Below are 16,863 nucleotides of genomic sequence, written 5' to 3' on the forward strand. Positions count from 1 at the left end.
TGTGGAGAAATGACACTGTTGGGTGAATTACCTTCTCTATTATCTCTGGAAGATCAGATTCAAACTGTGGGTTTGAGTAACTTGCTTTAGGCCATACAATTGAAGTAGTCTGTGCTGGATAATGTAACAACTTAAAGAAAAGCTGCCTATAAACATTATTTTATAGTTTTGTGTGTAATTTTTGTAGCGATAATCTTTGAAATTGGGTGAAAACCTCTGTTTGCTGTACATGCCAACATGAGTATTACATTGTGTGTACATGTAAAAAAAACCCTGATTTTTTTTTTTTTTGTCTTTACCCTAGATATTGAAGCACAGATTCGAGAAATTCAAGGCAAAAAGCCTGCTCTTGATGAAGCACAAGGAGTAGGCCTTGATTCCACAGGATATTATGATCAAGAAATTTATGGTGGCAGTGACAGCAGATTTGCTGGATATGTCACTTCTATTGCAGCAACTGAATTGGAAGATGTGAGTGATCTTATGGGTTTCTTTGTTTATGCTTTCTGAGTATTTTTGAATTAATTTTGAGTAATTTTTAATAGCAGTTGCTGAAGTACAAGCAGTCATTGTCTTTAAAGCCATACTTGACCCAATATGTCTCTTCCGGACAGCTCATAAGTGCTAAGTCTGGCTTGTACTTCATGAGTTGTGTTTTGAAAGCTGTGTAGGCCCAAGCAGAAGGCAGAAACTTGTCACCTGGTACTTAATTGGTATTAGCCTTGACTGGAGTAGTTAACTTTGTTCTGTTGTTGCTACCAAGGTGGAAAAATTATGGAGGAAAAAAAAAAGTCTGATGAAACTTGGACCAACAAACTTAAGTGACTGTTTCAAGATTTTTATTTCTACTTAATTTTAAATTTCAGAGAAATTTTTGAGAATTGATGTTTTTCACTTTATTATGTTCTTCTGATGCATCCTGCTTGTAAGATTACTTCATGTTAATATCTAATGTTAAACATTTAACCATGCTTTCAGTTGCAGGAGAAGACAAAGTGCAGTTCTCCCCATAAATATGTAGGCAACTATATGAGTGGATTGTATTTTTTTAGTGATGTGCTATATGTCATTTGTAGACTTTCAAGAATTCCTTAATTAAAAGTTTCCATTACACTGTCTCACTGAAGTCAGTTCATAGTTTGAAGAGAAGTTTTTCTTTTGGATTACTGGGAATTATTGCACAGCAACGAGTCATTAATATGAGAATATAACAAAAGCATCTTACACATTCTGACTACTTGTTATTGCTGTTGCAATTAGGACGGTATAACTAAATGTATTTCTGAATTTTCCACTGTTTCTGAAGCTTTTTTATAGGGTTATTTTCTGTAGTTTTGTTGTATGTCTAGCTGGTTTTTAAGGAAAAAAATGTTTTGAATTTCTGTGCAGCACTTTTCACATGCCAGCTAGGGAACTATCCCAAGAGTGCCAATATGAATTAAAGACTTCTTTTAAATGTAGCCTATTGCAGAATACTTGAGTCTTGTAGAGAAAAAATTATTTTTTAAATGATGTGGGTTAGACTTATCTGACTCAGCAGTTTAGGTGTAATAAAATAAGCCATATGAAGAAGCTTGCTAAAATTTGGGATTAACTCTTCTAGTTGTCCTGTGATCACAGTTTAACGTTATTTTACCTAAATATCAATATGACACATTTGCTATGTCTTCTTCCTGACAGGATGATGATGACTACCCCTCTACAAGTTTGCTTGGCCAGAAGAAGCCAGGATACCATGCTCCAGTGGCATTGCTTAATGACATACCACAGTCTACTGAACAGGTACAGCTTCACTGAAGGCACAGTAAAATACTGGTGTGGGTGTTAGGGGAAACAAGCGTTTGAATATTTCCAGACCAGACCTTCTCTTCTGGAAATACAAGGTGTATGTGAAGGGCTGTCGTTACTGCTTCAGTTTAGAGTTCAACAGGGTGATAAAAATTGGCTCTTCTGCATGTAAAGGCAATATGGGCATACACACTAAACTATTAAATTTTTTTTCTAGTAAGTCAGATACTTTAAAAATGTAAAAAAAAAAATGAAAAACTTGATGTCCTTTATACTTCTGGTGTTGGCAAGAAAATGCATTCACTTAGGTTCTATATTCCTGGAGTATTTTTCTATGAAAGTTGAAAGATATAAAGTAGTGGTTAAGTCCCCCTGCAAAGAGTTGGAAAGATTGACAGCATGAAATGCTTTGGTAACAAGTGTATAAACCTCTTGAAACAGCAAGTTCTTGTCAGAGGAATCTTCATTAGAAATCTTGTGTTGGGGGAGGGGCAGACGGAGTCCCAGGGTTTTGGCTTTCCCGCATAGTAGACACCAAGTGGGCCTTTCTAGTAAGACTGAAAATGATTAGAGGCTTATGGTCACCAGACACATTTCATGTTGTTCTTCATGCATAGATGACTAACAAGGGTTTTTGTTGGTTTTTTTTTTAGTATGATCCTTTTGCAGAACACCGTCCTCAGAAGATCGCGGACCGGGAAGATGAGTACAAAAAGCACAGGCGGATGATGATAATTTCCCCTGAGCGTCTTGATCCTTTTGCAGATGGTAATTTGTTTTGACTTTTCTATACCCTTCATGAAATTTGTTGTCTTTAATTGTCTTTAGCCCTTTGATTTCTGTTGGCATGCTTATGATCTTAGTTTTGTTTTAAACATCCCCTTTTCATAGAGATTTGGTTGAAAACTTAGATGCCATATTCTTCATCTTTATAATACGAGTTTTCTTTCCAGGTAGAAGGACAAGAAAATAATGAGCCATTGCCATAGAAACACAAAGGGTTAAAGGTTTCTCTTTTCATTTTGTTTTGGGTTGTGCATTATACTTTGAACAACTTGTATATTGAGTGCTCAGACTCTTTCAGTACCTTGAAAGTTTTCATTCTGAGTCGTAGACTTGCAGGGTTACTGCTTTTGAAATGCTAGTTCTCAAAATAGAGCACCTAATTCTTACCTTTCTGTGTAAACTTAGGTGGCATAGCTGAAAGAAACAAAAGCATATATAAGACTTCGATACTACTAATAGTTCAAGTCTGTTCTGGTGATTTGAGAATGCAAGTCAGGAAAAGGGGTGTTAGTGGGTCTGACAGAAACTTTCTTTAGGTGTGAGAGTTTCACATGTGGCAATAAGGTGCCTATTGGCTTAAAATTGCAGGTTTTACAAATGAGCATTTCAGCCTGCATGAATTAATAGGGATATTACTTATTTTACTTGCTTAATTGTAATTGATATAAACATGTATTGTCAGAATTCACAGGCCCATACTAACTGTCCTTAATTTCTTTCCTACAGCAGTACTGCTATATGCCAGTCCTGTCTGCATTCTTAAGGGTGCAGTTCAACACATCCTGTGTAGATTATGGTGAAAAAGTATTCCAAAGGAAAGTCCTATCAAAGCTAGTGTCAGAGTGACACAGCCAATTGGGCAATGATCTTCAGCATAGAAACGTTTAAGAAGTCTTTTTTTTTTTTCCCCTAAATCGTAATGCTATACCACTTGTATAGCAAATTTGCACATTTTTCTTAAAGAAAAGTGTTTTGACAAGTCTCATTATTATAAACTTGGGCTTCTTGTAAAGTATTTAAAAGTTTAATTAATGCAAGACACACAGCATAAAACAACATATGGTATACAAAACCCATTACCTGTGAGTATCCTTGTGGTGGTATGTGTACTGTATTGCATTCAGCTCCCAGTCACAGTTGTACCTTGAGAGAGAAGAGGGGGAAAGTGTCATCAAACAGTTTTTGGGGGTTTTTATTTGGATTTTTTTTAAATGAAGCCCTTTATACAATATGGCATGAGAAGATGTGGGAGATGTGTCCAGATTTGTCAAAGTTATAAATGGGTCTTTATGATAAAACATTTTAAACGTTACTTAGGTATGCAGTAGTTATAGTCAGAGAACAACTAGGATTTAACAGCTTACGCAAGGTAATGTTTTGAATATAAATATCTTTCCAAAGTGTTACTAATGGTAAAGAGATAATTTTCTAGGCTTCTATTCTGCTGCTTGAAGTCAGAACTGCTGATGGAGACAAAGGCACGAAAGTGTACGTATTCCGGATTAGCAACCCAGGAACCCATCACTTCTGAAGACTCTTAACTCTGTTGTCATTTTATCATTTATATCGGCTTTAAAATATTTGTTCGAAACTGCAGTAGTTATGTTTGTGTTCAAACAGGTTAAATTGATCAGCAAACTGAATAAACGTAAGATACATGTAATTTTTAAAATTTTCAATCAAAAAGTAAAATTAAATGATCATGGAATAATATAATATTAGAGCAGGACAATAGAAGAAGTCAGTAGTTTCTGCTTATCCTGTACTCATTGTGCTCCCTTCTGTTGCTGTTCTCTTCCACAGGAGGGAAGACACCAGATCCTAAAATGAATGCCAGAACGTACATGGATGTTATGCGTGAACAGCATTTAACAAAAGAAGAGGTGTGTGTGTGGGGGGGTGTTCTGCACTTGAGTTCAGTTTCATTTTACAGACTTCGAAAGCGTATTAGGAAAGTGGGAATAGAAATTTTGTTGACTTTCTCATGACTTAGAAGAAATTTTCTTTGGAAAGTCCTGTTCCTCACATGTTGAAAGTCAGTAGTGTTTAAAACATCTGTTCTATGTAACACCTGAACAGTGGAGGGAGAAATAGTCTCAATATATTTTAGTCTGGATATTTTTTTTTATACCACTTGAACTTTTTGTTGTTTGAAAGGATGAAAGCCCAAAGTTAACAGTCACTGAGAGAGATCAAGTGTCACGAGATATTTGGTTTTTGTGAGCTCTGTAAAGGGAATCCAGGGAGGTTTTTGAAAGGCGCTTGTGAAGTGCTTACAACAGATAGTTGCAGTACTAAGAACTGCTGGTAGGTGTTGGTTGAAATGCATTTTTTTATAAGTACATACTTTATTCATGGCTATTAAAAAAATCATTCTAATAGATAAGAAGATATTGGTAGTACAATTAAATTTCTTTTTGTAATACCTACAGTGTTGTCCTATTAATTGGAGCAATGTCTTGCAGTTCCGTGACCTCTGTAGACTTATATTGATTTACCTTGCTTGACTTTCCTTAATCAATGAATTACTTTATAGTTTTTACAATCTTACTGCTTATGGATCTGTTGGTAAGTGAAAACCAGTCTGAGTTAATGTGCTATTTTAGCAATGTCATCTCAGGATTTTGAATTAAGAGTTACAGGGTTTTTCTGTGTGGTGGGGTATAACTCACATGAACATGTTTTGCAGTTCATCCACCTTTAATTTACTGAAGTGGAACTTGCTTGCAGCAGATGTGTAATGATTTACAGGTGACAGAGGCTGATAGTGCTCAATCTCCATGCGTTTGCCTATATTGTAGTAATGACTTTTATAAGGAACCAATTTAAAAGCAGCCCCTCCCAGTGCCTATCTCCTCTGTCAGTACAGAAGAATTTGAAAAGAAAACAAACTTGAAAATAAAAGAGTAGCTGATTTTATTTGAGCAAAACCAGAAAAAATCTTTTGAAGGTATAATCTGAAGAGTCCTTTTTAAGAAATGGGTTTCTTACTTCTTTTTTCTTTTTGTGCCCTTGAATAGAGGGAAATTAGGCAACAACTAGCTGAGAAAGCTAAAGCTGGAGAGCTTAAAGTCGTCAATGGAGCCGCATCTCAGCCACCTTCAAAACGCAAGCGGCGTTGGGATCAGACAGCTGATCAGACTCCTGGTGCCACACCTAAAAAACTGTCCAGCTGGGATCAAGCAGAGGTGATAATTTTAACTGTTTATCAGTTTAACTACAGAAGATGTCATTTGTGCTAATCTTCTTGAATTTCAGCAGTTTCTTACTCTACTGAAGCAGCTAGCAGTCTTTTCCTGTAGAGTGTGAGAGATGCTAACACTTGGGGTTTTGTGTTGAACAGACTCCTGGACATACCCCATCCCTGCGCTGGGATGAAACTCCAGGCCGTGCAAAGGGCAGTGAAACTCCGGGTGCCACCCCCGGCTCCAAGATCTGGGATCCCACTCCCAGTCACACGCCAGCAGGAGCTGCCACGCCAGGGCGGGACACGCCAGGACATGCCACACCAGGCCACGGAGGTGCCACCTCCAGCGCGCGGAAGAACCGCTGGGATGAAACGCCCAAGACAGAACGAGGTATTTATGGTGGGCTGTAAAGCGTTTGATACCTCTTGAAGGGTTAGTTGTATAGGATTTTTTTCCCCCTTAAGTGGCACATTCAGAAGTCAGGCAAGAAGTAACTGTGTTGTGACACCTAGTGGTGGATGTGATGTTTTTATCTGAGCTTTTAGCACTGAGTTGTGCCCATTAGCTGAACTCTCATCTCTGAAGGCACCTTGGCTGAAAAAAATGGAATCAAAAGTTTCATGGGATATCCAGTCACTACTGCTGGTTGGGACTTTAGTGTGTAAAGGGCATAGTAAAGAAGCTCATTTTGAATTGCTCTTTGTGATACATGTGTCTGTTTTTGAACTGTTTAGTTTTTTTTGAAGAGGTTAGCATTAAAACAAGTTTTGGAAGCATTTACTCACCTGGCTAATTTAAATTAGTCTAATATCTGTGGGTTTTTATCTTTTAAAGTGGTTTTTATATTTTTGTCTAGTGTATTTATTTGATTCTTGTTGATTTGCATAGACATGAGGACAAAGTGCTGAAAGCGGGTTTGGATGTTGATAGTTTAGCTGGAGTATTCACTGCTCAGTTTTCTGCAGAAGCTGTTCTGTTTTTCCCCAGATACTCCGGGACACGGCAGCGGGTGGGCTGAGACGCCTCGTACCGATAGGGGCGGTGACTCCATCGGGGAGACACCAACCCCGGGAGCAAGCAAAAGAAAGTCCCGCTGGGATGAAACGCCTGCCAGCCAGATGGGTGGCAGCACTCCTGTTCTGACACCTGGCAAAACACCCATTGGTACACCAGCTATGAACATGGCAACTCCTACACCAGGTAAGCCCAGTCCATTCTCCTAGGCTGCACCTTCTTTTGTGGAAATGAAGTGTTTACCTTTATATTGTTAGAGTGCTGCCTAACACATTCTCCTCCCTGTATGAAGCAGTCAGTATGTGCTCAGTTCACCCTTTTCAATGCCCACAGCAGCTCAGTTCTGGAGGGGAATCGCCACTAAGGCTGTATGTCTGTTCCTGTTCAATTTAGTTGGTAGAAAATTTATAAAAGGCTTGCTAAAAATTTGATGTCCTACTGGCCACAGATTTCAAGTGCTATGGAAACTTTGGCTCAAGAGAACACTTAAAGATTAAGTAAATAAGTCAGCTACTTCAGTGTACAGAAGATTTAAAAAAATCCAAAACTACAACCACCAAACAAAATGAAACAACCATACTTTTTTATTTTTAATTTGCATATAGGTCATATAATGAGCATGACTCCTGAGCAGCTGCAGGCGTGGCGCTGGGAAAGGGAAATAGATGAGAGAAACAGACCACTTTCTGATGAAGAATTGGATGCTATGTTTCCAGAAGGCTATAAGGTAATTAATCCGAATTAAATGCAGCAGATCATTATGGTTTGGTTTTTTTCTACCAAGGGATATTGGATTTGTTTCTTTTTTTAAAACCAGGTTGGCCCAGAAGTAGAATGCTTTGTATTAAGTATTGATTATTGATTGCAGACACTTGCTCAGTTCGGATACTGATTTACTGGAAACCTGTTAGAAAGGGAGAACTAAAGCTGATCTCAAAGGCCAGTTTTCATTCTGCTTCTCAATGTTGGGAATGCCCCTTAAGGCCAGAAATGAGCTCTGGATGGACTGGTAAAAATAATAAGTCTAGATGTAGGAAAATACAGAAGAGAATCACAAATTCTAAGCAATATATCCTGTGTTGATACCAATACTGAAATGGTTCCTCATTACTTTGGAAAGAGACTTGAAAGTTTATTACCCAAGGTCTCAGCAGTGGAGGTGAGCTCTCTTCAGAAATACCGTCACTGCAGGATAAGCACAAACTGTCCTGGTGAATCTTTGGTATTGCTGTGAACATGGGACCTAATGTATGCACTAACACTTGCACAGATCCCCCAACAAACAAATGGTAGATACAAATTCAGTGACATTTTGCATTTGATGCCTTCCACTCTTTATATCTGTTGTGATAGGATGCATTTTGTTCCTCTGCAGGTCCTTCCCCCACCAGCTGGTTACGTGCCTATCCGCACTCCAGCCCGTAAGCTGACGGCGACTCCAACCCCGTTGGGTGGCATGACTGGGTTCCACATGCAGACAGAAGACCGGACTATGAAGAGTGTTAATGACCAGCCATCTGGCAATCTTCCATTCCTAAAACCAGATGATATCCAGTACTTTGATAAACTGCTGGTAAGTGAGATTTCACTTGTGCTGATTAAAGTTCTCCGTTGTCTTTTGAGTATGTAGCAATGCCTGTTTATTTGTCTGGACTTGTTTGTAGGTTGATGTTGATGAATCAACTTTGAGTCCCGAAGAACAGAAGGAGAGAAAAATAATGAAATTGCTTCTGAAAATAAAGAACGGCACACCTCCTATGAGGAAGGTAAGATAAATTGCTGGATGGATTTAAGTGATTTCATTATTCAGAGATCTGCATTTGTTTTTGGGTTTAGTTTCAGTTGTCAGTGGGAATCTCTGTAAGATAATCACCTAAACTTTGATATCTGCTTAGTGCTTTCTTCTGTATGTGTGTGGCTTTTTGTTTGTCATTCAACATAATTAGGTATGGTGGCACTTTGTACAGTAATGTCAGTCACCAAGTAGTATGGGGCTTATATAACTTTTGGTTAGAATTTCAAGAAACTAGATTTCTAGTGCTTTTTTGCTTACAGGGCTTTGCAATTTTCTGGATTTTGCTTCTTACGCTTAAACTAGCAGAGTAGCTCTTAGTTAAATTTCAGCCTTACATATTATGCGATTTGTTAGCAGTCTTTTCTGCAGTTCTGCTCTATATTTACCACAGCACCAAGCTGCCTAGGTGCAAGTAAGGGCTGTATAAACTACTTTTTATATGGAGCTATTCTTAATGTTAGACCAGGAGCAGGCTTTGCTTGAAAATTAGACATCTGGAAGCTAATATCATGGTATTTCTCTTCAAACATTGATTTTTAAGCAGATCAACATAACATTGTTTGAAGCAAAAGTTTTGCATTGGTAGGAGCAAGTATGTTGAAGCCTGTGGTTACAGTGAATTCCATTTTCACTTGGTGTATACCTACCTGTTCTGTAGTTGTTCAGTGTGTTTCCTCAGTTTAACTGACAGACTGTTTGGTTTTGTGTAGGCTGCGTTGCGACAGATTACAGATAAAGCTCGTGAATTTGGGGCCGGGCCGTTGTTTAATCAGATTCTGCCTTTGCTGATGTCACCAACCCTTGAAGATCAGGAGCGTCACTTGCTTGTCAAAGTCATTGACAGAATTCTTTACAAACTGGATGACTTGGTCCGACCATATGTACACAAGGTCTGTTGCAGTGTTCCATTTCATCTTTGATTTGCTTTTTCTTATCATTGTTTGAAGAATTGTCTATTTTATTTGCATATCAGAAGAGGAGGGTACCATGTTGTTTTAACATAATTTGCTTTCATATTTCTTCTTAAGCCAGACTTTAAGTTCTTGTGTGATTGAAGTGTGGGCTTTAGAATATTAAGGCATGATGTAAGAGTGATGTCTGCCCACTTAGGAGTGGGAAGGGGTTCTTACTTGGTCTAGGTGGTATCTCCGAGACAGCTGCTTTAGAGACAAAGAGCTGCAAAAAGACTGTAGGAGATGGAAACATTTTCCAGTCATCATAAAGCTTTAAGCTTGGATCCATGGAATCATTTCTGTTTCATTTCTGGTAGGGCCAGAATAGTACTTTACTATTTTCTTAATATTTTTTTTTCCTCATCTTTTTCAGATCCTTGTCGTCATCGAACCATTGCTGATTGATGAAGACTACTATGCCAGAGTGGAGGGCAGAGAAATTATTTCAAACTTGGCTAAGGTAAGGTTCCATCCTTCATTAAGGCACTGAGATAGCTTACATAAAGCTGCATGTGTATAGGTGTGGCAGAAGAATTAATTGTGCTGTTCATAAACCCAATTGGTGTGTTCTGTGTGTGCTTCCTTCAGGCTGCTGGTCTGGCCACAATGATCTCCACGATGCGACCTGATATTGACAATATGGATGAGTACGTGCGAAACACGACAGCTCGAGCCTTTGCTGTTGTTGCCTCTGCCCTGGGCATTCCTTCTCTCTTACCCTTCTTGAAAGCTGTCTGTAAAAGCAAGAAATCCTGGCAGGCCAGGCATACTGGCATCAAGATTGTCCAGCAGATTGCTATTCTTATGGGCTGTGCTATCTTGCCTCACCTCAGGAGCTTGGTTGAAATTATTGAACATGGTAAGTTCTTTCATGGGCAAACACTGTTTGGGTTTTATTCACTAAATATTTGGGAAATTAAATACCCCAGTGATAGGCCCTTGTTTTGTGTGTTCTCTTGACACTGAGAAGCAGCTCAGCTGACTCTGAAAGCGGAAGAGTGGTTCAGTGTTCCTGAAAATAAGTCAATACCTTTTATAGTGCACCTCTGTTTTTGCTGTTCTGAAGCTCAGAAGTACAAGAAGAGGTACTAACCACTGTTCTCCTGCAGGTCTGGTGGATGAGCAGCAGAAAGTTCGCACCATCAGTGCTTTGGCTATCGCTGCTTTGGCTGAGGCAGCCACTCCCTATGGTATTGAATCATTTGATTCTGTTCTGAAGCCTTTATGGAAGGGTATACGTCAACACAGAGGAAAGGTATGTAGAAAATACTTTCTTTAGTGAGAATTGAAATGGATGCATATCTTCTGTGGCTCATTGGAGATGTATTTCTGCATTTGAACAGGGTTTGGCTGCCTTTTTGAAGGCTATTGGTTACCTGATTCCACTCATGGATGCTGAGTATGCCAACTACTACACCAGAGAAGTCATGCTAATCCTTATCAGAGAGTTCCAGTCTCCTGATGAAGAGATGAAAAAAATTGTGCTGAAGGTATGTCAGAATGATTGTTTAGCATTAACATTGAATATATATGTTCTTACTTTTCTTAAAACAAAAATTATCAGACTAAAACAAACAAAACCCAAATGCTACATAGAATTAAAATGGTTGTATTCTTATTTTCTGTCAGGTGGTGAAGCAGTGTTGTGGTACAGACGGTGTTGAAGCAAACTACATCAAAACAGAAATCTTGCCACCTTTTTTCAAACACTTCTGGCAGCACAGAATGGCATTGGACAGAAGAAATTACAGACAGGTATTTTTGATTTTTTTTTTTTTGTAAATTTTGACTGTAAACAATTTTCCATTAGAATGGTCATTCAGGCCAGATGCCTAATTTTGTCTTGTATGTCCTGAAACTGAATTTTTTTTGGACTAGCAATTTAGAAGTTGTACAGCTAGAAGATTCACAGATTCTTGCAAGACTACATTAAGACATTTTACATCTGTGAATCTGAGTCTACAGCAGTTGTAAGAAGGGATAGTTCACCCCATTTGTGTTGTTTAAAACATTGGATGATTTCTAAAGGTAAAAACAGTTTGTAGAGGGCTTAATATGCATGATCCTATTTCTTCTTTTCAGACTCGGGAAATTTATTTTTGAGGTATGGGAAGTAGATCTTACCAATGTTTGCTTACTTAACATTTGTGTATTTCAGTTGGTTGATACAACTGTGGAGCTGGCAAATAAAGTTGGAGCAGCAGAAATTATTTCTAGAATTGTGGATGATCTGAAAGATGAGGCTGAACAGTACAGAAAAATGGTCATGGAAACAATTGAGAAGATAATGGGAAACCTAGGGGCTGCAGACATTGATCATAAGCTGGAAGAACAACTGATTGATGGTATCTTGTATGCCTTCCAGGAGCAGACCACAGAGGTATGTATGACCGAGGGTGTTTACTGTTTGGTTCACTTTAGCTGTGAAGTAGCTCACTGTTAGGAGCATACATTTCTGTGTAAGTTGGATGTTTAGAGTGTCACTGCTCTAATCAGTGAAATCCAGAAACAAGCTCTGGAATATTAATGTTTTAATAGCTAACATTTAATTTTAGATTATACCAAGTTTTAATTAACATACAGTGTTGCTGTTGGTCTGATTTTTTTTTTTTTTTTTTTTTTTTTTTCTTCCCCTTTGTTGTTTTTGCACTCAGGATTCTGTGATGCTGAATGGTTTTGGCACAGTGGTTAATGCTTTAGGCAAAAGAGTGAAACCCTACTTGCCACAGATCTGTGGTACAGTTTTGTGGCGTTTGAACAACAAGTCAGCCAAAGTTAGGCAGCAGGCTGCTGACCTGATCTCTCGTACTGCAGTTGTCATGAAGACCTGTCAAGAGGTATGGTATTGACTTACCAAATTTGCTGTAGTGTATCATAGTAAGTGGGGGGGAAAATAGACCCTTCTAAATCTTTTTACTTGGTTGTAGGAAAAACTGATGGGACACTTGGGCGTGGTGTTGTATGAGTACCTGGGTGAAGAATATCCTGAAGTACTGGGCAGCATCCTTGGAGCACTTAAGGCTATTGTGAATGTTATAGGTATGTTTGTGTATTGAATACATGTCTATTCAAGAACAAAATGAAAAGGTATTAAACTAAATACACCTGTTTGAATTCAATAGGTATGCACAAGATGACACCACCAATCAAAGATCTGCTGCCACGGCTTACACCCATTTTGAAGAACAGGCATGAGAAAGTGCAGGAGAACTGTATTGATCTTGTTGGGCGCATTGCAGACCGGTAAGCTGGCTAATGATAGAACATTTGGCCCTCTGTGTGGGCAACTGTAGCAAAAGCTAAAGTTGAGTATTGGGTTTGGCATCAGGGTATTCATTTTTCATATCCTGATATTTCTGAAGTTGTGCTTAAAGCTTCAGATGAGGTATTTAGCAGGGGATCTGTGAACATATTGTAATTCTAGTGTTTTTCAAACACTTTGTTATAAGTATGTTGTCCATTGAGGCAAACTTAGAATGTGCACAACATAATAAGCTTTGGGTAGACTGCTCACTGGTGAGGGTCTGATGTTAACAGACACCTCGTTAAGGACATTGCCTAAGCAGTATCCCTCTGTTGATAGCAAATGGGAAGTGCTGCAGTTCACAGGACATGGTTTTATTTAAGAACTTCTAACCTCTCTGAATGTGTAACTGACTTTATTCTCTTCCAGAGGTGCAGAATATGTTTCTGCAAGAGAGTGGATGAGGATCTGCTTTGAACTGCTTGAATTATTAAAAGCTCACAAGAAAGCTATCCGAAGAGCCACAGTGAACACTTTTGGTTACATTGCAAAAGCTATTGGGTAAGTTTGTACAATACTTACCTAGTTTCCTACACAGTTGCTGACACAGTGATGATTGTGAGTTTTCTAGTGAGAATCATTCAGACTTTTCTACGTTTAACATGCTAAATGCCTAGATTTCATTTTACTCGTTTTGTAGAAGAATGCAGTTGCCTGTTCTTCTTTAACACAGAGCGCTGTACTTTTGAACTAAATTTGTAGACTAGCAAGGTGAGTCTAATGTGGTAGTAAGAGCTGTTGGTATAATGAATTTTTTTTGTACTGTGATACACAGTTACTTCAGCTGTTTTGTTGTTCATGTTGTTTTCCTGTTACCTAAACTTTTTTTAAGGTCTAAGTCTTGCTTTTCTGCCACTTGGTGTTTGAAACTCAACGAATTTTATCAGCTCCTCACTGACTCTACTGATGTGGATGTACATGTTCTCTCTTCTAGACCTCACGATGTATTGGCTACGCTACTAAATAACCTGAAAGTACAGGAAAGGCAGAACAGAGTATGTACTACAGTAGCAATTGCTATTGTAGCTGAAACATGCTCACCCTTCACAGTGCTGCCTGCACTCATGAATGAATACAGAGTTCCAGAACTGAATGTCCAGAATGGTGTGCTAAAATCTCTCTCTTTCCTGTTTGAATACATTGGAGAGATGGGCAAAGATTACATTTATGCTGTTACACCATTGCTTGAAGATGCTTTAATGGACAGGTGAGTGCACTTTTTTCTATGATAGTTAGCCATAGTCATATATCATTAAGAACAGAGGGTCTTAATGACAGCAAATATGTATGCTGTCCTTGTTTGCCAAAGGTGTTAAGTGACCAGCATAATATCAAAGCTATTATCTGCAAGTAACTGAGATTATATACTCCTATTTTACAAGATTAAAACAATACAGGCATCTTAAGTGAGTCAAGACTTCCTGTATTCAAAATGCATTTGATAATTTCTATTGCTAGTACTTCTGCTGTGAAATTAGTGCACAGTAATTTGTCAGAAAACTCCCATCTTCTTTTCACTTACTGATTTTTTGCTACACTGCCTCTTGCTGTCAGTAAATAAGGGTTAAATTTGTATATTAGTGTTTCCAAAAAAGTGTTATTGCAAAGCAGTATTATGCTTGTCCAATCATGTTGTTTCTGATTTTAATTAACAGACTGTTGTTCTCTTTGCAGGGATCTTGTACACAGACAAACAGCCAGTGCTGTGGTGCAGCACATGTCCCTTGGTGTTTATGGGTTTGGCTGTGAAGATTCTCTTAATCATTTGTTAAATTATGTGTGGCCCAATGTGTTTGAAACCTCACCTCACGTCATTCAGGCCGTTATGGGGGCCCTGGAGGGCCTCAGGGTTGCCATTGGTCCCTGCAGAATGTTGCAGTATTGTTTACAGGTACGTCCTCATGTATGCTGGGATAGCAGAGACACCAATTATCAGACAGATCAACTGTAGATGACTTCCAGCAGAGGAAAACAGTGTGGCTTTTTGTTTCTTTAAAGTATTCTTTAGATGTGGCATTCTGTACCAGGGACTTAAATAATTGAAATATGTGATAAACTGATTTTGATGTAGTGAGGTAGCTGCTGACAATGAGGAATTTGCACAAAAGTAGCAGGTAGCTTGGAACACAAGTTAGCTAAAATAGCCTCACACTCTGACTTGTAAATGGAAGATTCTCACAAGTCTTGAAGGCACTGAGGACTTGGGAACTAGTTGAAGGGGTTAAGAGAACAAGTAACAAGTGAGATACATGAGATGATAGGCTTAATATTAAATCAAAACTATTTGTTATTAGTCAAGAAAAAGCAAACATTTGAAACTGTGTAAGAGTGAAGCAATAGAAAACAGTGCTCTGATCAGAATTGCTCTGAGGATTTCTACCATTACATCAGCATGAGTCAGTTCAGCTTTTGTAAATGTGTGAATAAAATCTAAAGGCTCCTTTCTGTGTCCTTGCATGTGGCAGCTGATGCTGCATTGGCTGTAGAGTCTGAACTCAGGTAATGGGGAAGCAGGGATGGATGTAGTGCAGGTCAGCACAGAGAAGATGTAACAGCATTTTATTAAATACTTGCAGATATGCAATTTTACTTTGGGGTAAAAGATACTAGCCTAAAGATACTGATGTTAGTAGGAAGGTGAAGGAAGTCTCTTACACAGTGTCTTTTTTTAAAATACTACTTACAGGTTGTTATTATATAGAACTGTTTTCTCTAGAGCTTTCACTTTCTGCTCACTTTTTTTGTAGGTTTCACAGTAGTTCATCTCTTATTCCTTTCTAGCTCTCTGCACAAATCACAATTAGCAGAGCCAAAGATGATGCTCAGTCCCAACAAAACACATTGCAGCAGGTTTTAATTTTTATTTTAAAAGAACAGAAAGCTACAAATACATTCAATGGAGTTTCTCCCTGCAGAAAAAATAAGAAAATCCGTCTCTTAAAAAACATTGTTACTACTTGCTGGTTTAGAAAGTCACAACAGTTGGGAATGACACATTTAGTGTACCACCTTTTTTTTAAGTGGTGTTGGCTACTGTAACTGCTTTTTTAAATGCTTATGGTGCAAAACTTGATCAAAGTCAATAACAGACATCAAGAGTGTATATGTTAGTAAATCTAATTCTGTTCTGTTTTCTAGGGTTTGTTTCACCCTGCCAGGAAAGTCAGAGATGTTTATTGGAAGATTTATAACTCGATCTACATCGGCTCACAGGACGCTCTGATAGCACATTATCCAAGAATCTATAACGATGAAAAGAACACCTATATTCGTTATGAACTTGATTACATCTTATAATCTTCTTGTTGAGTTGTTTGTGTTTCATGCACAGCTGTTCTGCAATTAAACGCTTCAGATTTGATGATGTAAAATTTTAAAGTATTGGAGATCAGTGTAGAGCTGGTCAGAGGCAGAGCTAGGAATCCAGTAGCATGATTTTTTAAATATGTCCTTGTTTTTTGATGTTAAACAGTTAAAGCCAGTAGTGACCAAGAAAACAGTGATTACAATGTACTGGAGGGATTTCATTTTGGATTCATCTTTATGAAGATTTAGATTTCATTCCTTGTGTTTAAAGGGGAAGTTTATTTGAGAAATAAACATTTGTGTATAAAAAATAATTTGTGTGTGGTTTTTGGTCAGAGAGGCTTGTAAAACGAGTCCCTTTGGGTTAAGTATTTGTTCATGTAATAGGTGGCATAAAGCATTTTAACCCTTTTTGTCATCCCCTAGCTTTTGAATAAATAAGAAAAACGTACAAACTGTAGTTAACGTGTGTATCTTTGTCATGCAAGAATGTAGCTGTAGTCTGATGGTTGTAGTAGTGGCAGTTTATTTTTGTGGAAAAAAATGTTTATGCGTAAAACTGGTCAAATTATGCATACTGATCACATTTAGTGTCTTTGACATGTATGACTGCATAAAAAACCAATTAATATTTATGGGCTGTGCTATAATTCCTACAAAGAGCTAGGAAAGTCATGTCCCCAGCACCTGAGATGGGGCAGTTTCTATGTGTGTAGCTTAGAAACTGCT

The 16,863-nt window shown here is 38.2% G+C and overlaps 1 protein-coding gene across 1 annotated transcript; it reads left to right on the top strand.

Annotated features, from left to right (window-relative positions):
* The first annotated feature begins 237 nt into the window (after window positions 1–237).
* On the top strand, window positions 238–16,594 carry SF3B1 (splicing factor 3b, subunit 1, 155kDa). Its single transcript, XM_008935442.1, has 24 exons — window positions 238–471; window positions 1,681–1,782; window positions 2,442–2,556; window positions 4,378–4,457; window positions 5,595–5,762; window positions 5,918–6,152; window positions 6,750–6,962; window positions 7,382–7,503; window positions 8,152–8,349; window positions 8,441–8,542; window positions 9,282–9,461; window positions 9,898–9,984; window positions 10,113–10,383; window positions 10,634–10,779; window positions 10,868–11,014; window positions 11,154–11,279; window positions 11,683–11,904; window positions 12,179–12,361; window positions 12,452–12,563; window positions 12,647–12,767; window positions 13,198–13,329; window positions 13,763–14,035; window positions 14,503–14,719; window positions 15,967–16,594. The coding sequence occupies exons 1-24, from the start codon at window positions 238–240 to the stop codon at window positions 16,123–16,125; spliced, it is 3,945 nt and encodes a 1,314-aa protein (XP_008933690.1). The 3' UTR covers window positions 16,126–16,594.
* Window positions 16,595–16,863: the final 269 nt, after the last annotated feature.

This window comes from Merops nubicus, unplaced genomic scaffold (assembly GCF_000691845.1).
Source record: "Merops nubicus isolate BGI_N331 unplaced genomic scaffold, ASM69184v1 scaffold32902, whole genome shotgun sequence".
NCBI classification, from domain to species: Eukaryota; Metazoa; Chordata; class Aves; order Coraciiformes; family Meropidae; genus Merops; species Merops nubicus.